General features: G+C 38.2%; 1 protein-coding gene across 1 annotated transcript; it reads left to right on the forward strand.

Annotated features, from left to right (window-relative positions):
• Positions 1-347: 347 nt before the first annotated feature.
• LOC117293190 (coiled-coil domain-containing protein 169-like) lies at positions 348-26,183 on the forward strand. Its single transcript, XM_033775411.1, has 7 exons — positions 348-474; positions 4,014-4,096; positions 6,251-6,405; positions 17,545-17,643; positions 20,570-20,623; positions 21,792-21,892; positions 24,517-26,183. The coding sequence occupies exons 1-7, from the start codon at positions 353-355 to the stop codon at positions 24,605-24,607; spliced, it is 705 nt and encodes a 234-aa protein (XP_033631302.1). The 5' UTR covers positions 348-352; the 3' UTR covers positions 24,608-26,183.
• Positions 26,184-26,544: the final 361 nt, after the last annotated feature.

A 26,544-nucleotide genomic window follows, 5' to 3' on the forward strand; every position in this document is an offset into this window, starting at 1 on the left:
ATTAATGATCATTGCTTTTATTCAGGATTGCTATTAATATTGCGGCAGAGTCATAACATAATCTCAATCAATTTCATGTCAGTCATAATTGCCATTGATGCTCACTGATGAACAAATGCAAACAACTCCCCGGTTAATTGCAGATAACGTCAGATCCAATATGCAATGAACCAACCAACAAACCACTTAAAGTTTGTATTATTAATTACCCTTGTTTCTATAGCAACCGCAACCATTTATCAAAAGTCTTTATAAATACGAACGTATAGTTCATGATCAATTCTCTTCTTGCATATGTATGTAGAAAGAGCTACACGTTCTGAATGGTGAGTGGTCGTAGTGGAATTTCAAGATGGCGAACAGACACAACGGGAAAATGATGGAGCGAGACTTTTCGGCTTCGACCTCAGTTGATGATGACAACTTCGACATGGAAGCTCTGAAAGCTGAGCTCGAAAAGGAGAAAGATATTTAGTAAGCTATAGTTGTTTTGTGTTTTATTTGTATAAATTCGATGTTGTTGTTTCGATATGTCTGATGCTCTACGTACGGTCATGACGGTCTGACAAGCGAGAAGGAAGTCACCACCAGAGTATCGCTCGCTGTCCTTCTGACCTCCTTGCTTGGCTCATGTGTGTAGTCGCGCCTCAGTCAGTTGTGTTGAAAATGAATGCTTGATAAATCACTGGGAAAAGTTTCCGTATGGCGCCACCACTTTTTCATTCGATATGAAATAATATAGTATCTTATTTACCTCAAAAGTGGTGGCGCCATACGGAAAGGTATCCCTTTTTTTTTTTTAGTAAACTAGAATATTTATATTATAGGCCTACTTTTTATTATTAATATTAGGCTTAGATTTAGAAACATAGGCCTAACAAATGTAAAATTGGTGGCAGGATACAGAAACTCTTCCATTCCAATTAAACATTAATTATTTCATAACAAATACAAAAAAAGTGGTGGCAAGATTCAGATTTTTTGTAAAAATATTTGCATATATCAATGCTTTTTCTACAAGTTTGGATTTGAATTCCATCTCTAACTTTTCCAAATAAATATTAATTATAGTTTTAAAGACAGTGTTGGTTATTGTCAAAGACCAGTCTTCTCACTTGGTGAATCTCAACGTATGCATACAAACAACCTGTGAAAATTTGAACTCGATCGGTCATCGGAGTTGCGAGATAACTATGAAAGAAAAAACACCCTTGGCACACAAAGTTGTTTGCTTTCAGATGCTTGATTTCGAGACCTCAAGTTCTAAACTTGAGGTCTCAAAATCAAATTTGTGGAAAATTACTTCTTTCTTCAAAACTACGTCACTTCAGAGGGAGCCGTTTTTCACAATGTTTTATACTATCAACCTCTCCCCATTACTTGTTACCAAGTAAGGTTTTATGCCCCCGTCAGCGAGCATGATAGGGTCCAAAGGTCGTGATAAGGGAAGGACATCAAAATGAATAATTCATTTGCTTCACATCCTGTGTTGTCTGATAGGTCTGACGAAAGATATACATATTCATGAGCTGCATACTAGCATATCCGAGAGCCCCCCCATTTTTTTCCAATATTGGAAATTTTTTCAATGAAATACATTAAACCCGGAAGTTACAGACCCGACAAGGCTGTCAGCCTGACAGCCTCCGCATGCGGGTTAGTGGTACGAGTGCGGATGACTTGTACACAGTAGTCGTACGGTGTGCGTTGAGCCATGTGACGGTGTATACATACGGTTGGGTGGTGCGGTGTGAATACACAGTAAGCACAGTGTATATTGGTGGGTTTACAGCAGCGTCTTTTCAGAGTGAATAATGCGACTGCCTTGAGCAAGGCTAATATTGTGCTTGTTAAAAGACTTTGGAGCGCAATGATAGCTGAGGAAGAACTCTGCAGGAATTTGGCCAAATAACCAGGGCACTGATAAAAAGCGCATTGACACAATTATTGTAAACTGCACTTTAAGAACTAACTATATTAGGCTATATAGGGTCGGCTACTTGTTTATGTGTCAACTTCAAAGGGCAATATCTTTCCCGAATAGCAGTCAGTAAACCTTTAGCCAGTGAAGGATGTATCCACTATCTTTAAAATGCGATCTGTATTCACTCGTCTCCTGATGTAAAAAAAACAAAAAAACAAGTGGCTCCTGAACTGGACAATTAATTAACATTCCATGTTCTTACACAAAACCACTTACTTTGGTGAGTTTCATCTTTCACTGCATCAATGTTTTCTTGAAGCTCGATTGGTGTATTTGCCGAAGAGTGGCGACCCTTATAGTCTAGTCTCAGAGTCAGAGGCTATTCTATTTCGGGTTGTGTCCCCCAACCATGATGGCTCTCCATAGGGTTCTGTCCTGCATTGCTGTACATAGCTACATATATGCTGTCTCCAGCCCGGTGTCTTTTTTGAAAAACGTAAATGGATTGTAGGTGGCCCATCTACAGTTTCAAAATGTCAATTTCCACGCCGGAAATTGACAATTGTCACAGCGTTTGCTTTGACTGAGTGATCACCATCTCAATCCGTAGCAACTTCCTGCGTCTTGATTCTGAGCAAATTTACTTCCTTAACAGAATAGCCAAACATTCGTTATCCTACCTCCGCTGTTTCAATATGTTGGTCGTTGGAGGATGGGTTCCCCCATGTTTTTTTATTATTATTTTTACCTGCATTGATAGATTTACAGGAAATGTATCTAGGGAGGCAATTGAGTCCTTGAACTTCACTTTTGAAAGGGCGTGGCAATTGCCCCCCGGTAAGGGGCACCTCTATGAGTAAAATGTAAATGTTGCAACAGGAACCGTGCACAGGGTACCACAGCAATTTATGTGGGTGTCGTGGGTTATTTCGAGGCATGTTATTGGAGGTTGGATTCAGCAATTCTTCCATTTGTCAGACTTATAACTATAGTCCAACACTTCTTATTTTCTATGTTTTCTTCTGACTCGCACCCCCGAACAAAGATATCTTGACAAAATAGGGAGACCACTAACATAGAGCTAGATAAGCTCAGTTATCCAGAGGTCACAGGCTCAAGTCACCCTCTATTCAATCTTTCTTCAACCCACAAATATTTCTAAAATTACCGAATTAGCGGCTACAGCTATGACTACAGCTTGCTAATGACATACATACTTCAATGCACGATGATGTGGTGATCTAGCCAAAGCTGTAGCCGCCAATTTAACACTGCCTTATGCTATCGCAGTATCGGCTGCATAGTTCTATGAGTACTTTTAGTCTGCATGCTACAAAAAATCTTTGTACACAAAATAAGAATGGGGTGTTGTGGCCAAGAAGATAAGAGCATCAGACTCAAGTTCTGGTGGTTAAGTCATCGAGATGTGGGTTCAAATCCCCGTTGTGACTCATCCTTGAGCAAGACACTTAGCCATAGCATCTCTCCATTGAAGGGTAGGATGGGTACCTGTGAGACAGAGATGGTTTATGTGAATGATTAGCTCGCAGCTCCGGCTGATAGGGAGCTGAGATGGTTTAAGGAATGTATGGCCCAGTTACCAGGTTAATGTCTTCTAAGCACTTTGATAATGCCATTCGGCTGTGATAAAGCGCTATATATAAAAATCAATTATTATTATTATTATTATTATTATTATTATTATTATTATTATAAGTAGACCATTTTTGCTGATTATTGATGTGTCTTGAAGCTTGGGACTTAACTCATGCCTTGCAAAGGGCGTGCCAAGTAGATGAAACCAACAAACATAACGGTGACCCCCACAAGCCCCCCGTCTTACTTACAGCATTTTTCTCTTCTTGAGTGCATCTCAAACAGATGACACTATTGCACACTTGAAGACTGTTATTTAGTCTAAGTCTAGTCTAAGTTGTCGGACTTCCAGATGGAAAAATGTTGCCACTTCAGAACCTCAAAGACACTTCACATGCAGGTGTTACTTAAGTGCCATTAGATAAAGGGTCTGAAGTAGTCTTTATTTTAGTGCATTTTTATTCATAAATTCCATTTTTCTCTTATTTCTTAGTGCAATGCTGGAAAGCTCCGTTGGTGATTTGAAAGTCACGGTTGCTGAAATGGAAAGGAAATATGAACTTGCAAATGAGGAAGGTGAGTTTACAACTGTCTGTTTTTTTACAGAAATGTTACGACTGTGAGCCTTGAGATACGTGTGAAAAGAAGATGATGAAGCAATGTCAGTTTTAGACGAGGGCGGAAACCCTGAAATAGGGAAACCCACGCAATATCGGGTAGGGACTGAAAAACTATGTGCACATGCATGACTCTAGTTTAGAATGGGAATTGAACTGGGGTCCAGCCGGATGTGAGAGGCAGGGAAGAAACCCCTGTACACCAAGCCAGCCTGAATGCCCCGAGTGAACACACTGCAGGCCTCCTCGAACTTCACTCTTGAAGGGGCATAGCAATTTCCCTCTGGTGAGGGGGCACTTCTACAGTATGAGGAAAATTTAAGTTTGTGTTTGAACTTTGCAAAGGGCACCACAGCAAAAGCACAGGGCATCACGGCAATTGATGTGGGTGCCAATGGATATTTTGAGACCTGACACAAATTAACCTTGTAAAAAGGGCACCACAGCAAAAGCACAGGGCATCACGGCAATTGATGTGGGTGCCGTTGAATATTTTGAGGCCTGACACAAAATAAAACTCGTAAGTCTGCTGCCACCTAGGGTCCTCATAAGTCCTCCATTTATATCAATGCTATCAAACCGAAAGTGGAGGGGGTCACAACTCACAATCTGTGTATTGAAAACCAGTATTAAGGGATACTGCATTAAGGGCACATGACTAAAGTGCTTTATCAGGCTTGAAATTTCATCTTGAAGGCAAGGCCATTTGCATTTTGCAAAGGTCACTTCCATTGGAAAATCTTAAAGTCTATGGGAAACTTTGAAGGGTTACCAAAGCCACTAATATAAGGCCAAGAAAAGGGCAACGGAGGCCATGGGCTCCTTGACCGCCGTGTAATATATTTCAGGTCTGGTCTCTCCATGGTATAGTATTTTCTGCAAAATGTTGATCAAAGTACTGCTGGAAAATTATCTTTATGGGAAAGTGTTGAAAGGAATTTTGAAATTGAAACTACTTCTCCTCATTCAAAGGATTATGAACATACGACAAGTTTCTGAATAATTTGTAACAAAATTTCATGAACATTTGTCAGTGAACCTTTCACTGCATTGATACATGTGCGCTTACATAAAACATACACAAATAAACGTTGTAATCCTCAAGTAAAATGTTCTACCATCACACAATATCTGTGTGTCTTATGGATTCTCAGCTCCCACCTGTGCCCAATTTCATTTCCCTGCTTAGCATTGAATTTTATGCTTATGGCTTATACAACAATTGCCTTTACAGGGCACAGAAATTTGTGGTAAGCAAAAGTCTGGGCTCTATTTACAAGATTCCTGAAAGGGAAGTTTTCCTTTTATATCAATTTACTGAATTTTTATACATTGTCATCTTTTCCATTAATCCCCAAAGTTGTTTGCACATTGCTATGAGCATATTTGAAGATCGCATTTCCCAAACAAACATTTAATTTGTTTAAAGGTGTATGACACTATTGGTAATTGTCAAAGACCAGTCTTTTCATTTGGTGTATCTCAACATATGCATAAAATAACATACCTGTGAAAATTTGAGCTCAGTTGGTCGTCGAAGTTGCAAGATAACTACTTAAGAAAAAAACAACCTTGTCACATGAAGTTTTGTGCTTTCAGATGCTTGATTTTGAGACCTCAAATTCTAAATCTGAGGTCTCAAAATCAAATTTGTGGAAAATTACTTCTTTCTCGAAAACTACATCACTTCAGAGGGAGCCATTTCTTACACTGTTTTATACTATCAACCTCTCCCCATTACTTGTTACCAATTAACGTTTTATGCTGATAATTATTTTGAGTATTTACCCATAGTGTCCACTGCCTTTAATTCAAACTGACTACACCCAGGAGGGAAGGAGGAGTGGGTGGGGGGTGGGGGGTATGATTGTGCCCACAGGTGCTGAGAAGTAAAAATGTATAATTTGGTTATTTCCGATATCAGATAACGAATGGAAGACACGGTGTGAGACCCAAGAGGAGCTCAATCAACTTCTTCAGAAGCAGATTGAGTTTATAATTCAAACTGACTACACCCAGGAGGGAAGGAGGAGTGGGTGGGGGGTGGGGGGTATGATTGTGCCCACAGGTGCTGAGAAGTAAAAATGTATAATTTGGTTATTTCCGATATCAGATAACGAGTGGAAGACACGGTGTGAGACCCAAGAGGAGCTCAATCAACTTCTTCAGAAGCAGATTGAGTTTATGACGGAGCGGCTAGACCAGTCTCGAGACAGCGGCAAAGACGGCTTTGAGAGCGATATACGATCGTACGATGAACTCTCCGAGGTCAGTGTCATTTTTTTAAATAATCAGTGGGGACATTTTGTTCTCTAAAGGCACTGGACATGTTTTGGATTGTCAGAGACCAGTATGCTCACTTGTTGTATCACACATGCATAAAATAACACGTGTGGAAATTTGAACTTAATTGGTCATCAAATGTTGTAATAAAATAATGGGGAAAAAAGACACACTTGTTGCACAAACTTGCATGCCTTCATGCCTAATGAGAAAGGCTTCAGTCCTATTAAGTCTTTCCCAGATTTTTTAAATATTCTAGTGAGAAATTACTTTTTTTTCTTCAAAAACTACGTTACTTGAGAGGGAGTCAATATCAACAGCTGTCAGTTGCTTGTTACCACGTAAATTTGCTAAAATATTGTGAGTATAACTACCAAATGGTTCCAGTGCCTTTAATAATAATACGAAGAGGAAGAAGAAAAGGGTAGCGACCGACCAGGTCAAGATCCTCCGGGACTTTAACATTAAGACTGATCATGTTACAGAACATAGGCACACGGACGTTGTATTAGGCTGAGATAAGATGAAAAAGATATGTTATCTAATTGGTGGCATTAAAAGAGGTGTCGGCATTTTTGTTATTAGTGGGGACGTTTTGTTTTTAAATAATAATTAGAATATGAAAGTTGTTGAGACCGATCAGGTTCAAGATCCTACGGGACTTTAACATTAAGACTGATCATGTTTCAGAACATAGTTGTATTAAGTCTGGGATAAGATGAATAAGATGTTATCTAATTGGTAGCATTGAAAGAGGTGTCAGCATTTTTATAATTAGTGGGGACATTTTTTTCTTAAATAATAATACTTTTAAATAGTAAGAAGAAGAAAGTTTTAGAGACAGACCAGGTCAAGGTCCTCTGGGGCGTTACAGGGGACAGAACATAGGCGTCCGGAGGTTGTATGTAAACTGAGATAAAATGAGGAACATGTGTTATCTTATAGACATAGCTTGCGGGTTGATATAAGACTTATCATGTTACAGGGGACAGAACATAGGCGTCCGGAGGTTGTATGTAAACTGAGATAAAATGAGGAACATGTGTTATCTTATAGACATAGCTTTCGGGTTGATATAAGGGTAGCTTCGAAAGAGGTGTCAGCATTTTAATAATTAGTGGAGACATTTTGTTCTTAAATAATAAAATTAGTAAAACGAAGATATTTGTAGAGACAGACCATCAGGTCAAGACCCTCTGGGACTTTGAAATTTAGACTGATCATGTAACAGAACATGTAACAGAACATACGCGTCCGGGACCTAGCTGTGCCAGGTGACATAACGGTAGCTTCGAAAGAGGTAGAAAAGATCCCCAAGTACCAAGCCGTAGTCAGTGAACTTTGTAAGATTTAGCTGGTGAAAGTGATAGTAAATTGTAGTCTCCGTGGTGGTTGGAGCACTTCGTACCATTCTGAAAGCACTGGAGAATCATCTAGATGACATAGGGACAAATGTGAGGGTACATCTTTTGTAGTGTAAGGGGCTTTTGGGAACACAAGGATCTTGAGAAAGACCCTTAAGATCTAAGGCTATTGGAAGTAGCCTAAGGTGAGAAGTTACTGGCACAAAGGAAAATGGGATCCTTCTTTCGAATGCTGTAATAAGATGAAATGATATAATGAAGCATTTACAATGTAATAGTGACTTTAAATGCCACGCCTGATTAATGCTTTCACAAAAATAAATTTAAATCAGCAACTACAATATTGAAGAATTAAAGGACACACAAAAAGAGCTATATATTGCAGACTAAACAGAGCAGCTAAAGTAATAATAATATTGGCTGTTATATTTATATGGCGCAATTTCAAAGAACGGTCATTGCGCTACTAAGTAAATTATTAATCTTTGGATCTCAGCTCCCTTGGTATACAGCTTGTGCAGCCAAAGTAGCACAATTCATCTTTTTAAAAAAGTATTACATTCATAGCATCAGGGTATAATTTTGTGGCATTTACTTCTACTGAATTCTTCACTGAGTGCAGTATTCTGTGGTACGCAGCTCTGAGACACGTGGCGTGATTGTAGTTCTCTATTTTTAGAGTAAAAAGGAAGCACTTGTTAAGTTGTCAAACTAAGAGACTCATTGTTACTGTTTACAAGGCTTTAGAAAAATAAACAAACAGGTTTACCACATGGCCCAATTTTATAAATCTGTTGAACAAACAAAACATTGCTAAAAAAACATCGCAAAATTGAACCCAGCGCAACCAAATTGTGCTGAGAATAAGGTTACCAGCCAAAATACCATGTCATGTGAAATCGGGATCCAACTTATTTGGATCCAACTAATTTTGCTAAGCAGAAAACTTTTGAGCAACTATGAAATTGGGCCCAGAATACATGTACCAGACAGTACTTTATAATAACAAACACGAATTTAAAAAAATCAACCAAATTTTTATATCTTCTGAGGAGAAATTTATGTATGGGAGAGAGGTAACAGTTGTACATTTAGGAGGTTTTGAGTTTTGCTTTAAGTATTAAGGCCAGGGATGAGCCACGGCATTCTGATTTTTTCTTCATTTTTCCCCTCAAGTTTGGCGGCAGTCAGCGACTTGCAGAGGAATTCACTGTGATGTTTTTTCCACCTCTCTGCCAATATGGTTTCTGAGTCTTCTCTGTATAATTTGCGTAATTTTATCAACTTGGGAATTATGTCCAAGACCGAGCCAAACCCACTATTTGCATGGCTGGCCAGAATTGGTGTTGACAATCAAGTGTTTGAGTTGTCGGAAATTGGGTGTTTTTCAAATAAATGTCAGACCTTTGTTGGGAAAGGGGAGTTGACAATTGACATTCATCAATCTCTACTGATAAGGCAATTTCAGGTTGGGAGGGAATTTTCTTTTTTCCCATTGTCTGCACTCACGATAACAGAAATAGGCGGTCACCCAGGCTACCACAGCAGAAAGAATAAGATAGCCTGGTGCGGCCTAACTAGCAGTGCGGAAAGAGCACTGTGTATACATGCTAGTCAGTTTCTGTTTGATTACAGTGGGTAATGTGATTGACATGGAAATCAATGTTCACATCCTTGCAATGCTACGTGTTGTTTAGTTTGTATCGCAAGTGTTAGGGGGGGGGGATATTTTAAAAAAAAAAGGGAAAAAGTTGGAGGCGTTTTGGGCAATTGGGCGGGGATGGTAAGCAACTCTTCTCAGTGCTTAAGCAGCTTGCAGCATTAGAGTCCAGCTTTCTTCAGAAGACAATTGAAACATTGAGTAGAAACCAACGGTTCTTTTCAGAACCATCCCAACTCATTTGAAGATTGTCATTACATGGTGTTACCGCAAACCTTTCCATAATGTTTTTCCACCATGGTAAGTTTCAAATCATTGCCCATCCTGGCAAAATGAAACGATCCTCTCCTTTTACAATACTAGTGTACATGTACTGTATACCCCATATTCATTGTGTAACTCGTTTGCCCTGTTTTTGAATACTAAATTTCATTAGATAAAGGCAGGCTAGTAATTGCCCAGCCTTCTAAATCACATTGATTGAAACGAGCATAGAAGCACACAGAATGAATGCGAGCAAATAACTCTGTTGATCAATCAAATTTGATTTTCTTTCAAACGAAGTCTAATTATCAAGAAAAGCTTCCCACAAAAATGTTAGCGATGGTTGTAGGAATGACATCATTCCGGAAAAAAAACTTTTAAAGTGAAACGGCTCAATAAAGTTAGCATTTCGGTAACAGGTGTATTTAATGGACGTGCACGCTTGCTAGAATTTCACACGGCGATGTATTCATTACATGGTCTGGGACAGTACACGGTAAGACTAAGAAATTGGCGCTCAGTTAGAAGTACTTTTCAAAGAAAAAATTGGAAGCTGGATATCTCAGTAGCCTGTGGCACAACCTGTTGAAAGATTAGTCTGAAGAAAGATGTACCTTGGGAATCTTCCCAGGCTACTCTGGGCTTGAAAGTCCTGTAATGTTGGCACTGGGACTTTAAACTATAAAAAAAAAACTGTATTAAAAAACTTGACTATGGAGGATAGCATGTTATGTTTGCTGAAGTCGCAAGGGCGTAAAGAACTTTGAAATTACACTCAAATTACACTTCTGTAAGTTGCGCTCGCAAGTTTGTGACTGTACAAACTCAAGTAAATGTATATGTGTGCGCCAGGTGCAAAACTATGTTGCTTTTAGCTCTGAGCTTGTCAAAATACTTTTGGTGAAGTAAAAACTGACGAGCCACACGGTGCAATGGATTGTTTTTCTGTAATCTGAGATCTGTTGGATTGAATCTAAAGGTAGATGCACGATTGTATTTTCACCATTTAGTGCAATGCGTTAGTTATACATCGCACTGGTGACAATGATTAATTTCAAATATCAAGTAATAAACCACGAGGGAAACTAACTGGCGGGTACATTGGGTTGAACTTTAGAAAAAATCACAATGTGTGAAGTCAGTTTTCCTTGGTGTTCATTACTTGATAGTTGTTTTCAGAAATATTATTTAATTTCAGAGGAAAATGTTTTGCAGTACCTTTGGTGATTACAGTGTGTAAACCTATTTGGTAAAGAGCACTGGAGAGCTGTTGGTATTATAAAACATTTTTAGAAACGACCCTCTTTGAAGTAATAGTTTAGAGAAAGAGGTAATAATATTCACCCCCCCCCCCCCCCCCCCCAAATTTGAATCTGAGAGAGGCTTCAGTCTCAGGCGTCTGAAAACACACATTTCTGGCGACATGAGGGATGTTTTTTCTTTCAATATTTACTTACTACATGTACATGTATTTTGACGACCAATTGAGCCCAATTTTTCACAGATTTGTTGTTTTACGCATGTTGGATACACCAAGTGAAGATACTGGTCTTTGACAATATTACCAAAAGTATACCCTGCCTTCAATGTTTTTCCAAAATGTAAAGCGTCACTCATTTTTTTCTTCAAGATTTCATTTTTTCGTAGTTTGATATTTGGACGTCTTGAAGTGTTTATTGCTTTTCGTATTTTCTTAGGCTGAGCAAACCATCTCCTAAGCTGTCCCGTCTTCGGCAAATTTCCGCTCAAAAACATGAGACTCTCTTGTTTCTACATGTACCACGCAGTGAATAAGCTGTATCAGACCCTATTGATTAGGAACACCACAAAAAAATCCAAGGTAATAAAACAGCGGGGAATGTCACGCATCACGGGCAGAGGAGCGGGCTAGTTATTTATACAGACAAGGATGAAGGGTTGTCATGTAAACGTATCGGATGCATTTAACCAACAGGGGGGATATTGTGTGTCGTTTTTCATGGATCTTGTTTCAGGCCTCGAATTAACCCACAGCACCCCGTATCAATTGCCCTTGTGCGTTTGTGCTTTTACTTGGTGCCCTTTACAAAGTTCCGGTACAAATTTAAATTTTCCTCATAAAAGTGCCCATAGTCCTAGGGGATTTAACTGCCTTGCCCCTTCAAGAGCAAAGTTCAAGGCCTTTTGGTTCTGGTTGAACGGGAGAAACCTTTCCTTTGTAAAATATTTTCCACATTTTGAAAGAGTACAGTCTCTGGGTGAAATGGCTTATCTCAGAGTTACTCCTCCACCCCCACATCTTTTTTTTTTTTTTTTTTTTTTAATGCACGTAATGGATTTGACCTTTTCTATGCAGGTATACATTTTTTATGAACCCAGTTTTTATCCTCGGTTCACTATTGCGAAATGTATTTTTTTAAAGAAAAGTATGTGAACTGGGGGTTGGCAATTAAACACTGAATAAGGGAACCAATGTGTGGTTAAGAGGTTTTCAACTAGTGGTTTAATCCCAACGAGGCCTGGTTCTTGATAATTTTACCGAGACGAAATCGAGGTAAATTATAAAGAACCAGGCCTTGGCTGGTTTAAACTACTAGTTGAAAACTGATTCAACACACTTTGATTCCCATTCATAAATACCTTTTCGGTCAAAAACATCATCACTTTGGGTCAAAAAGTAAAATAAATGCAAAAATTATAATTTTTAAATGATTTCTTTCAACACAACACCCCTCCAGCTATGAAATGGTAAAGCCCTCCGCCGCTCTCGGGTAAACAACTCCTTATAAGGGAATGTTGTGCGCGTCGCGCATATTGCCTGATGTGGCACAACTGTTTCAGCTGTTGCTCTCGACCAAAAGGAATGAAGAAACTGTCGTATCAGAACAGGTGCAAGGTCGCGTGTCACGCCCATGAATTAACACTTTTTACCGGTCATAAAAAAAGGTTTATACACACCCACGTGACGCGCTCTCCACCAATAGGAATAGCGAAACTGTCTGAGGTATTTATGAATGGCTCTTTATAGTTCATTTGTTGAATTACTAATTAATTTCTGGGTTTATAGGCATAGATGTCACTAGAATACATGTTTAAGGGGTACCCGCTGCCAAAGCATAGGATCCGAACTGCCTCTAGCTACCTCAGTAGTCTAGTTGGTAAGACACTGCTCTAGAATTGCAAGGGTCATGAGTTCAAATCCCACCCGAGTAACATGCCTGTGATATTTTCTCACAGGACTCGGGGAAAGTATACAGTGCTAACACACATCGGTGTATGGATAAAAAACAAAATTAATAGAATACATGTAGGCGATAAAGCCGAGAGCTGAAAAGAAGGTTCATGCTGCCTGCTGTACATTATTTCATTTTTTTTTTTACAACTTTGGGCTTTAGAAAAGCATTAATGTTTTAAATGGAGTGATACGAAGGGTATTTTAAAAGTATAGTCTAATTGATTCAAATGATATCCTTTGAAATTATGTGTTTTTTGGGGGTGAGTTTCATGACAGAAAACAGTCCGCTTTTTTGTAAAACCAAATTGGCACTTGAATGTTGCGCTGGTTCTACTTAAAGCCATTGGACCCTTTCGGTACAGAAAAAAAGAAAAAAGTTCACAGATTTACAAATAATTTACAGGGTTTACAGAAGGTAATGGTGAAAGACTTCTCTTGAAATATTAGTCCATGAAATGCTTTACTTTTTGAGAAAACGGTAAAACAATATAAATTCTCGTTAGCGAGAATTACGGATTTGTTATAAACACATGTCATGACACGGCAAAACGCGCGAAAACAGGAGTGGGTCCGACTCCGATGTCTGATTGAGCCTAAATTTCCACAGGATTGTTATTTTATATATAAGTTGTGATACACGAAGTGTGGGACTTGGACAATACTGTTTACCGAAAGTGTATAATGGCTTTAAGGAGGCAAGTTTAAATAAACAAAATTTAAACACTACTCGCTATTTACAACACACGGTATGTACTATATATGTAGTTGTTTTTGTGCATGAATAACTCTTGAAAGGATAAAGAGGAATTCCTAGGAGTAAAATTTTGCGAAATTTGAAGGCAATGGACCTGTTTTGAAAGAAGGTTGCTGGATGACTATTAATGGATAATTGGATAATTGATGGCTGATTGCGACAACAATGGTACAGTTCGCTGCTCATGCGCTTGAAAAAGCGTGTACAGTCAGGAAATGTAGGTGGCCATCAGGATGACTATTTGTGCCATGTTTTGAGAAATTTGAAGGCAATGGGCCTGTTTTCAAAGATGGTTGCTGGATGACTATTGATGGGTAATTGGTGGCTGATTGCCTCAACAATGGTACAGCTCGCTGCTCATGCCCTTGATAAAGCGTGCATGTTTGTAGACTCTATCAGTTAGGAAGTGAAGGTGGATGGTCAAGATGACTGATTCATGACTGATTGCCTTGTTGGCACTTCAGTGATACGGTTTGCTGCTCATCCCCTTGACAAAGCATGTACAGTTTGGTAGTGGACTTAATCAATCAGGAAATGGAGGTTGTCATTAGCGCCCAATTTCATGGCTCTGCTTCCTCAAGCATAGATTCTTTGCTTAATACCGGAAGCAGGGAATTCTGCGTTTGCATCAAGCTTATTTCCCTGGTAATCGGGGAATTTGGGTTTGTGCGCTAGTGACTCCACGCTACCAGGCATTTTCCGCTTACATATAGGGCAGAAATTCGGAGCTTTGCCCTGGGATGCGGAGAGTGTTGATCAGAAGCGCAGAATTCGGCAGTAAAAAAACAGAGCCATAATTGGGCCTATAGGATGACTATTATGGGTGATTACATCATGGTTGATTGCCTCACTCGTCAGTGAGATGGTTTGTTGCTCGTGCCCTTGGTGAAGCACATAACTTTAGGTGTTTTGACTCTATCACTCAGGATTTGGTCAAGATGACTATTTTTGGGTGATTACATCATGATCATGGTCGATTGCCCCACTCATCAGTTGAATGGTTTGTTGCTCGTGCCCTTGGTGAAGCGTATAACATTTGATGTTTTGACTCTTTCAGTCAGGATTTGGTCAAGATGACTATTTTTGGGTGATTAAATCATGGTCGATTGCCCCACTCATCAGTAGAATGGTTTGTTGCTCGTGCCCTTGGTGAAGCGTATGACATGGTGTTTTAACTTTATCAATCATGGCTCAATTTCATAGAGCTGCTTTTCAAGGTTTACATACTTTAAAAGTGGTATGGTTTGTTGTTTGTGCCCTTGATGAAGCGTCTTTATTTGGTGTTTTGACTCCATCAGTCTGGACAAGGTCAAGATTGTATATTTTGTAAGGTCAAGATTACTATTTTGGGGGCAATTACATCATGGTTGATTGCCTCACTCATCAGTGAGATGGTTTGTTGCTCGTGCCCTTGGTGAAGCGTATTTTGTGTTTTGACTCTATTAAACTCTATCAGTCAGGACATGGTCAAGAGTATGGGTGATTAAATCATTGGGTTGGTTCTGAAAAGAACCAATGGTTTCAACTCGAATTTTCGATCAGTGCTCTTCTCCAGAAGACGATCAGAGCATACTGATCGAAATGTCGAGTTGAAACCACCGGTTCTTTTCAGAACCAAGCCAACTCATTAGAGATAGTCATTACATGGTGTTACCGCAAACCTTTCTATATCATATTTCCACCATGCAAAGTTTCAAATCCTACTGATTACATCATGGTTGATTGCCTCACTCATCAGTGAGATGGTTTGTCGCTCGTGCCCTTGGTGAAGCATACAATTGGTGTTGGACTCTATCAATCAGTCAGGTTTAACCAATCGAGGTGTGTCGTCGTCGTGCTCAAAGAAGGCCTTTTGCTCAGGCATGATTTTCTTTCAACCTAAGTCTGATTTCTGATGTTTTTTGCCCTCAGAAAAATCAGCAGAATGGAGTCATGCATAATTAATAACTAACAGAAGTGACTTGGCTGTGAGGGATGTGGCTAGGGCATTTTCTAGGGCAAGTTATTGACTGCTCTACCCATGGGTTTATGGAAGCTATTTGCCGACCTGTGGATAAATTTGCACACCTCAAAATGAAGTTGAATGTACATTGTAGGTCTCAATTGAGAGGCAAATGCATGAAAGTCGTTTTTGCCAAAAAATTAATGTGAAAACCTTTAAACTATAGGGCATAAACAAAATTTCACGACCAAACTTATTGTAGCATTTTAGAGTTTTGGTTTTGCTTTGTGCCTCGAGGAACTTCAAGAAAATTGATGTGGTTTGTAGGATGCAAACTCTGTTTGGATATTTAGCAACGAAAGTAGTGTGAATAGAACAGACTTAGTGCAATGTACACATGCATCTCTCATACAACTTTGAGAAATTTTAATCTTTAAAGACAGTGGACACTATTGGTAATTGTCAAAGACCAGTCTTCTCACTTGGTGTATCTCAACATACGCATAAAATAACAAACCTGTGAGATAATAATGAAAGAAAAAACACCCTTGTCACACAAAGTTGTGTGCGTTTAGAATAATTATTTTGAGTAATTACCAATAGTGTCCACTGCCTTTAAGTAGAGCGTCTTTAAGTTTTGATTATTATCGTTATTTTTAAACTGTACTCCATTATCCAATTGTTATGGCAAAAAAGCTAGCCGAAGTCAGATTTGTGACCATTGAGAGGTGGCATTATGGCAAATTGCTCTTGAAGATACATGTAGAGGTTGCACTATCCTGTGGTGTCACAGAGGTTTGCCTAAGGTGGGAGTTATTATCGGAATTTTCTCAACACTTGGAAAGCCTATACCGGTACTTTGTTTGAATCAAAACAAAGCAAAATGTCAAAAGGCCAATGGAGCATTCAGTTTTGCTCAGGTAAATGGCCCTAAGTGTTCTGCACAAAGGTACACAACCACTATAAAGGAACGCCTGGCATGCTCACTAAGGAAAAATTATTCAAACCTCAAGCCAACTTCGAAATAGTGCAGTGTGATTGCTCAAATCAGGGTGTTTATTTTTTATTTGTGTCACCCTTCAAAGCAGGACGAGATTTCAAAACCCCAAAATAGCTTCTTCAAAATAGCCAAAGATCTCAAATCATCCATGGATGATGATGATGACTTTTTATCTGGGAGCATCAACAAACCAATTGCCTCCTGCCCATAGTCGGTCTGTAGTAGACCTCTGTATTTTGTACAGGTACATGTGTACTTTCATGGTAAAGGTGTCTCCTGTTTGTTTAAACTCCCACAAGGGGATATAAACACCAAACTTGCAACAACCAATCTCTCTCATACAAACATTGGTTTAACGTCTATGATTATGAATAATTGCACAAATTAAGGAATTGTGATTCAGTAACTAGACAACAATATTTAATCTAGTCATTGTGAAGTCAGCGATTAGCTGGGGATTCAAACCCACAACCTTGTGATTGCAAGTCCTGCAGTCTAACCACTTGACCACAGTGAAATTAATTTTTTTGAGCCAGAAACCTGACTTCCTGCTTCTTCTCTCCCACACGTTTGCTTTGCTTTTTTGATGTAGAACAAATACATGTAGCCATTCCTTCTGTAAAGATGTTCATTTTACCAATTCCAATATGGATGAGTTTTCAGTTTGATCAAGCGATATTTTTGATCCTTATGTGGTAAAATTAACATCTTTACTGAAGTGCCTGGTGCATGTTTTCCTCCATCCTGCAATGTAGACTGTTTTAAGACAAATATCAACTCCTACCTTCAGTTCCCATGAGTTATTTACATCTTAAATATTTTCTTCTTGTAGCCCCTAACCAAGAGTGGCTTTTTAGACTTGTTTGGGGCAAACTTTCATGAAAAATTATTAATAATGAAATGTCTGTGTTGATGTTACTTTACAGGGAAGCTTGAGGAAGTTGTTGAAGCAAATTGAACGTGAGAAGCAGAGTATGGAGAGTCAGTTACGAGACTTTGAGTGGAGACTGGACCAGGAGTCTAAGGTACATTGTAAACCCACCTTCTAACCACTATGCACACATTTTCAGTTGATACACTAACAATTTTCCTGACACACCCCAAATTTTCCAGCGCATTCTCTGGACATTCCTTCGTACAAATTGTACTCTTCAACACTATAAAAACACTGTGTTTTTCAATAGACCAATCCAGTAGGCTCCGCCCACGACGCACGTGTGAGCAAGAACACGTGGGGGCTCTCCAATGCCTTTCTGCACAAGTCTGCCGCGCGCGCAAAGCATACGCGCATGCATGTCGGACCTTAGTGTCGACCTTCGTTGCGTTGTGATTGGTCAATACACAATGGGGCGGAGCTTAATGGATCAGTCTATTGAATAACACTTATCACTGGGTAATATCCTAAACTGAAACAAACTATGTTCAAATGTTGACTTTGAGCCTGATTAAACCCCTTTCAATTATATTTTGATATGAAGTATACTTAGCACCCGTAAAGCCTTGTCTTGATTGTCCAAAATAAATCAGTTAAAGACAGTGGACACTATTGGTAATTACTCAAAATAATTATTACCATAAAACCTTATTTGGTAACGAGTAATGGGGAGAGGTTGATAGTATAAAACATTGTGAGAAAAAGTCCCTCTGAAGTGACGTAGTTTTCGAGAAAGAAGTAATTTTCCACGAATTTGATTTCGAGACCTCAGAATTAGATTTCGAGGTCTCGAAATCAAGCATCTGAAAGCACACAACTTTGTGTGACAAGGGTGTTTTTGCTTTCATAGTTATCTCGCCACTTCGACGACCAATTTAGCTGAAATTTTCACAGATTTGTTATTTTATGGGTTGAGATACACCAAGTGAGAGGACTAGTCTTTGACAACTACCAATAGTGTCCAATGTCTTTAAATGCATGCTAAACTCGGGAAGTTGTTCTCATTTTGACTTCGATCTATTATAAACAAACAAATTCTAGTCTAGTTCCGTTTGGCTACAAGCCCTGTAGCCTTGTGGACTCCCCCCACCCCCCACTCCAAGTTTGAGCCCTGATATGATTCTAACCGTATAGGCAATTTAAGACTAGCAATCAAGCCAGATTTCTTCGCCAGGCAAGATTGTTGGTGTTTTAGAATGCATGAGGCTGTTGGTTCGATTCTTCAATGTGCCTATGGATATTTTTCCAGGATGGTATACATGTAGTGTACAGTATTTCTTTGTGAAAAATTTAATACAATTATCAGTTTGACATTTAAACTTAGCTGTGAAATTTTGACAGGTTTTTGTTGGCTTTCCAAATTACCGTCGGATATTCAGGCAGCTGTAGTGCTTCTTGCTTCTGTCCACTGAATTTACAACCCATTTGATGTTTTTTCTTCTTAGTGCAATAATCTTGGAATTCTTGTGCAATCTTCCCATATTCACCCTCTTGACATTTGAGATGTATGTTTTCCACTCACCAAAGGGCAAAACCGTACGTTTTGTCAGATGAATTGCCGTGATTGAATTCTGTCAAATTTATGAGCGCTGTTGATACATGAATCCTCCCAACTAATTCCCCCTCTAAAATAATCCACGCCTGTTGCCTCTAGCTAGTTTCTGAATGATAGAAGGACACGGCAACGTCTCTTCCATGGGACTTCTTGTATCTTGTCAGCCTGTAGTCTAATGCATCAAGGCCTCCTGGCTAGGTATTATGCGGGCAGTAGAAATATTGAGATGCGAAGTGAGGGGGGATTCCTTCCACCGTTACCTCTCAGTAGATTTGAAGAGCTCCTTAGGAGGGAGGTCGGTGTACTGATGAGGTGCGTCAGTGAGACAATCTCTGATAAATATCTCTGCAAGCCTTTTTCATTTTAAATTCCTGTGCCTTAAGGGGACATGTACTGTTCAATGTGTTTACCATTGGTGCATCATAAATCTGGTGTGTTGAATTTGTTTCATCATGACTGTAAGGTTTATTAAAGAAGTTTAACAGGATTGGTGCTGTAGCTGACAAATAGTGTTTTGTAAGAACAACCATGGCATTACAAATCTGTGAACATTTGTTCTAAATCTGTTGTGTAAGTCAGGAGAGAAAAAAAAAGTGAAAAACTGTTCAAAATTTTCAGCATGTACACTGTAGGTAAACACATTGTCCTGAGTTTTTTGCAGTAATTTTCAGTTATTTCCCCTCTTTATGGAATCATACTCAAGAAAACTGTACCTGAAAACCTATTAGAAAATGACTGCAAAAGACGATGTTTGTAAATGCCATTTTGGTTAAAAGGCGTCATAAAGTAGGAAACTCTGTAAAAACTTGTTTTTACAATGTCTGAGCTCTGTATGTGTGGTGCATTTGTATGAGACAGTTTTTGGATATGCATTCGTGCGCGTGGTAATGCATCCTCGTATCCATGGGCTAATGGCGCGGCGAGATAAACCACCTGGGGAATAAGGTTGTGCGCTAAAGGTGTTCAAAGTGCATGAAAAGAAAGAAAGCATCAACGTAGAAAGGAGAAGCAGACACGAGGGAAGAGGGAACTTTAAGATGAAGGGAAATAAAAGAAAGAAAAGTACCGAAAAGCTGTTTGAAACAAATGACTTTTAAGTCTGTCTTTAAAATGTGTCCACTGTGCTACTATCCCAAAGCTTCTTGAAGGGTTTATCAAAAGTTGGAAAAGTCACCATTTCAACATACCTCAACCGCATGGTTTCAGACATTTTTCAGTCACCCAAGAACAGCGGAAGAAAAAGGCACGGCATCGGTCGTGAGGAGGTGAATTTTTCCAGGGGCAAGTCTGGCCAGTAAGATAACAGAGTATCGACGAGACCTAATTTTGAGGCCTAAATGTATCGAACCTAAAACCCGATTTCAAAATGGAGAAAATTACCCGAAAACGCACAGCCCTTAAAAGCACATGGCATCATGGTAGAGTGGCTTATTTTAATGGAAATATATTTGTTTTTTCTCAGGCGTATCACAAGGCACATGATGAGAGACGTAACCTTCAAACAGAACTGATTCAGGTAATAACTTCTCATTTAACTTTTCCCTCCAAATACCTTATTTCTTTATTGAAGTGTCATTTCCTTTATGTGCAACATCTTTAATATTGTTTTTCTTTAGAAAATAGAATTAGCTGCTGCAAGTGCTAAACAACCAAAAGGACCTATGGTATTTATATGCAAAGTTTTTTTTAATGACCTAATGCTTCAAACCCTAGCAGAGTCTTTCATGAAGGCTAGTTGTATGCTCTGTAATGTGTGTAATGTGTGTACTTTTTGGCCTTTGAAAAAGACTCTGCTAGGGTTGAAATGTCAGGCCACTTACTTATTGTTGGATTATTTTCAGTAAAGGTGTTCATTTTACCAGTAACAATATGGATGGAAACAAAATGGAGAACAAACTCCATTATTTTTAATTTCTTTTTTAAATCATACTTTTTTTTTTTTGGCTAAACTTTTAATTTTGTATTAAGTTTCTGTGAATGCTTGAATTTAAAGCCTCATAATAAATTTTAATTTTGTTTGTGATTTTAAAGTTATTTCTATAATCAGTTATTTATTTCTATGCTAATTTGTATTCCCCTGTGTTATTTATTTATTTATTTATTAACCTACCTTTTCTGAGAGTTCTGTTATAATGCTTTTATACAAGTAATTGTTTTCTTGAATTTATTGAATTGAACTTATTTAATTTTTTACACCTATTCATTTGAATTGTTGTTGTTTTTGTTATGTCTTTCAGGGGCAGGGTAACTTTGTTAAATTAAAAAGATTGAATGTATGTAATTGTTTACTTTTATTTGTTTGAATTCTTGTTGCTGTTGCTGTTGCTGTTGCTGTTGCTGTTGCTGTTGCTGTTGCTGTTGTTGTTGTTGTTGTTGTTGTTTTTGTTGTTGTTGTTGTGGTTGTTGTTGTTGTTGTGGTTGTTGTTGTTGTTGTGGTTGTTGTTTTTGTTGTTGTTGCTGTTGTTGTTGTTGCTGTTGTTGTTGCTGTTGTTGTTTTTGTTGTTGTTGTTGTTGTTTTTGTTGTTGTTGTTGTTTTTCTGGTTGTTGTTGTTGTTTTTGTTGTTGTTGTTGTTGTTTTTGTTGTTGTTGTTGTTGTTGTTGTTGTTGTTGTTGTTGTTCGTTGTTGTTCGTTGTTGTTGTTCATTTTTATCATTATTTATTTACCTTTGTTACTGTGGTAACAGGCCAAAATGAAACTTGAAGAGCTGAAGTTTACAAACCCCAACGGTCCACAGAAGAAATTTACCAATACCACCCCACGAGGGACACGCAGGGCTGAAGAAAAGTAAGTTGGCTAAGAATTGATTCAAGTTGGATTAGTGTTCATGAAAAATCAATGGATTAGAATTTAAATTTTTTAATTTACTTTCAAACCACAATTACTGCTGTGGATTGATTTAAATATAAATTATCACAGTGCTTGAATTTGTTTACATTTTGATTGATTGATTGGTTATTATTATTATTATTTGTTTATTTATTTATTTATTTATTTATTTATTTATTGGGTTTTTTTTGGGGGGGGTGGGGGTCGTAGCTCAGCATTTTGACTACATCAGAATTTGTTCTCAATAACACCGTTACATAATCAAAAAGAGAAAACACATATCCTGTACATATGCATGTACATATGCATAAACTCATTTGAACAAGCACTTAAGAGAAGACTGATCTCATTTGTTGAATGGTTTATTGAGTATACTTGGATACTCAACAGAAGTTAAAGGCACTGGGCACTATTAGTAATCGTCAAAGACCAGTGTTCTCACTAAGTGTATCCCAAATATGCAAAAAATAACAAATCTGTGTTAATTTGGACTGAATTGGTCATCGCACTTGCAAGAAAATAATGAAAGAAAACTCCAAACACCCTTGATGCAGAAATTCATGTGCTCTCAGATGCCTAATAAAAGGCTTCAGGCCTGAAGTCTTTCCAAATCTGAGTGAGAAATTACCTCTTTCTCAGAAACTACCGTACTTCAGAGGGAGCCGTTTCGCAACATGTTTCCATTGCTTCCATTGCTTACCAAAACTGAGTAATTATCAATAGTGTCCAATGCCTGTCAACTTAATCACTGTACAAGCCAAGAACCCCTTTGAGAGAAGTAAAGGAAGGAAATTTCAGTTTTAAATGTGGGAGGAAAAACCCCAGAGGATTGTTACAGAGAAAACCTACGCAATCAGGGACTGAAACCCAATTCACTTAGTTTCCCCCTGTGGGTTTCGAATTGGGGTCCTTGAGGCAGAAGGCAAGCAAAGAAACCGCTACATCTCGACTGCCAAAGAAGAACTCAACGTGATGAGTGCTCAAAATTAGCGCTAGACTGCCGACCCGAGGCCACTGATACTAGTACCTGGCCAGTAAACTCAATGACTGGACAAGTCCGGCGGCATTGTGTTATTTTAATTGAAAAGTAACTCATCACTGTGTAATATTGTTAGCAAAAATCTGATAAATAACTTTAAGTTCTGTTGAGCACCGAAGTATGCTTAACAAAATAAAACAAATGTGATAAATATTGTCATAGAGTTTGCTCAAATTGTACCTTTAGGTCAGGTTTTTGGCCATTACATGAAACCCTAGTCACTGTGAATATAGATGTACCTGTATAAGTTTCAGCTTCATTAGTCTTTAAGTTTTTGAGCAAAATGTGAAAATTCTGATGTTTTCTCTGGAAAGTCGCTTAAAGGGAAGGTACACATTCATTCATTCATTCAGTAACATTTATTTCAACGCTGCAATTCATTACAAAAAAGCACAATAAGTTGAATTTACCCAAGTAGAACATGAGATAATAAATATATTTGGTGCACAATGAATCAATACTAATCGGCAGAATGACAACATTTAGGAGTAAGGTGAAGCAGAACGCTTTTGTACCATAACCTATGGACAAACAAACATAAAACCACGGAACCGTGACAGGACAAAGGACAAAGGAAGCGGACAAGACAATATGAGACAAGGCCAACACAACTTACAAGCAAAATGTTTGGTAATTGTCAAACACCAGTGTTCTCACTTGGTGTATCCCATCATAAGCATAAAATAACAAGCCTGTGAAAATTAGGGCTCAAACGGTCATGGAAGTTGCGAGAAAATGATGAAAGAAAAAACACCCTTGTTGGACGAGTTTGTGTGCTTTCAGATAGGAATAGAAGAATTTCTAGATAGAAGTCTTTTTTTATTTGAGTGAGAAATTACCTTAACTACATTACTTCAGAGGGAGTCGTTTCTCACAATGTTTTATACCACCAACAGCTCTCAAATGCTCCTTTAAAACAAGTCAGTTTTTAAGTTAATATTTGTTTGAGTAATTACCAAACGTTTACCTTCCCTTTAAATACCAGTACTGGTAAATCCTTGTAATTCTAAAAAAAAATTAGCACCTCAGCAGATAATATTTTAAGGGTAGCTTAATTTCTACCATCATTATCTTCAAACTGTGTATGTTTAATGTAAATCTGTGGACATTGTGTTATGTGTCGTACATAAAGCACCCCAAAAACCTTTTAACTGCCTCTAGCTACCGGGCAACCTCGGAAGTCTAGTTGGTAATACACTGCTCTAGAATTGCAAGGGTCGTGGGTTTGAATCCCACCCGAGTAACATGCCTGTGATATTTTTTCACAGGACTCGGGAAAGTACTGAGTATACAGTGCTAACACACATCGGTGTATGGGTAAAAACCAAAATTAATATTCATTATCCCTGATGCAAATTTAACATCTATTAAAACCTTTTAAACTTTGTTAAAAAAAATATCATGGTGGTTTTAGTCTTGCAAAAATAATTCTGGTCCAGTAAAAAATATTGAGCTACAAATCTGGCGGTCTTGTGGATTTTCCAATCAGTCATTTACGATTGATACAACATTTGATGTAAGCTTTTAATTCCATTTTATGCAGCGTGCCTAACGATCAGCGCATCTTGGACCCCAAACACGGTCCCATCAAGAAGACGGCCGCGGTAAAGAAGCTCCCAAAACTCGACACTTGAGGGTCAACCCAGAGGATCACATGGCACAACCATGTGGAATTATTGCATCATCGTATCCCATGACAGAATCTAAGAAGCGACTCTAGTGCTAATTCTTCAGTTCACCGAAGTGCCTTAATATTGTGGAAAATGTCAACGCCAGAAGCCATGCACCAATAATTCTATCACATCTCAGGAAAAATTTCTAGCTGTGGGGAGACTTTTAAGCATCCTACTTGCTTTGACAAATTAAACAGAAAATTAGATTCTCTTCTAAAAGCAGTGTGAAGATTTGTTCTGCTCATCGAAAAGTAGAAAAGGATTTTCAAAAGTAAAAGTCATAAAGATTACCAAATACATCGTCACAAATTTTGAATATGTTGGAACAAAACAAGCCATGAATTAAAAGTAAATGGCTTTATTTACTACAATAAATGGTTTATTCTGACGAATCAATTTTATCCTTAAACCATTTACTTTAAGTAAATTGTTTACTCTTAATTAAATGTATTCTCGGTTCTCAAATGTGGCCTAGTGTTATTATTAATGGATTACCGTGTTACTCTTTTACTCAGTTGAAGTGCCTTTTTAGAGGTAATTTTGCGAGTTACTCCAGGTGAATGGTTTACTCAACCAGGTAAATGGTTTACTCGATCAACTAGATAAATGGTTTACTCCAGATAAAGTATTCCTTATATACAGTATAGGGTGAAATCTATACAGCTGAAGTGCCTCCTCAGAAGAAAAAAACATGCCTTGCAAATGGGTTAAGTTGTTTTTTTACAGAAAAGTGAAGTGCCTTTTTATAAGAAAAGCCTTGTTCATTATAATTGAGCCCTTTTTTGAAAAAGAAGGTTTTGTAAAAATATTTTTAACTGGTTTTCGATGAGTGTCACAAAAGATAAGTCATGATGATGGGATAGTTTTAAAATGATATTTCATTGTGTGGCTCACTGTTTATCCTTATAGTTTATTTAAAACATTTATGTGAAAAGTGTATATTTTGTAACGTGTTAAACATAAAAGGCCTCCGTTGCTGTGCAATATCTTTAGTTATACGACTCAAAATTTTTGTCTTAAGTAGATTTAAGTGAAAATTTATCACAGTTTTCTGTATATACATGAACATGTATATGAATAATTGTAAAAGTTTTTGAAATTTCTCTATATCATGCATCTCTTCTCTAGTAATTCTTGGTTGCGATATGGGCTACTAAATTAAGAAACTGAATGCTGCCAATGTTCAGCGAACAATATCTGCGTAGCAAAAATGTACAGGACCAGCTACAAATAGTACGTGTGAGATGGTATTTTGGTTAGCATAAATTTGTTGTGCTTATAGCTACTTTGTAAAGCAGCTCCATGAAATTGGACCCTGAGAAAGGCTGGTAGTGCCATTCCAATTCATTCCGAATTATGTATTGGTGTCTGTCATCCCAAATGGATACAGAAGCTTGTTTTGAATCTTGTAAACCTATATGCACCAACTGTCTTTAGTTTGAGGAATTCTTATGCAGAATCCTGACTGGCACCCCCGAACAAAGACATTGACAAAATAGGGACATCACCAATACAGGGCTAGATAGCTCAGTGGGTAGAGCGCCGGCACGTTAATCCGGAGGTCGTTGGTTCGAATCCCACTCTAGTCAATTCTTTGTTCAACTCCAAAAATCAGTTCAAAATTTACCCAGTCAGTTTCCCTTGTGGTTTATATTGAATTCTTAAGCAGTTACTTCTAACTAAGCAAGTCATTGAACCAGACATAATTCAAATGTAACTTGCAAATTGCTTGTTTAGCACAAATTGTTTGTCACAAGAGAGAAGTATTCATAATAATCAAACCAGACTTATATTGCTTAAATCACTGTGAGGTCCCAATGCCCAGCCATAATTGTAAAAATGTATAAATTGAACAGATATACCTTAACCAGGGTTTTGAATTGTTCTGATGTTTCTGC

This window comes from Asterias rubens, chromosome 8 (assembly GCF_902459465.1).
Source record: "Asterias rubens chromosome 8, eAstRub1.3, whole genome shotgun sequence".
NCBI lineage: Eukaryota > Metazoa > Echinodermata > Asteroidea > Forcipulatida > Asteriidae > Asterias > Asterias rubens.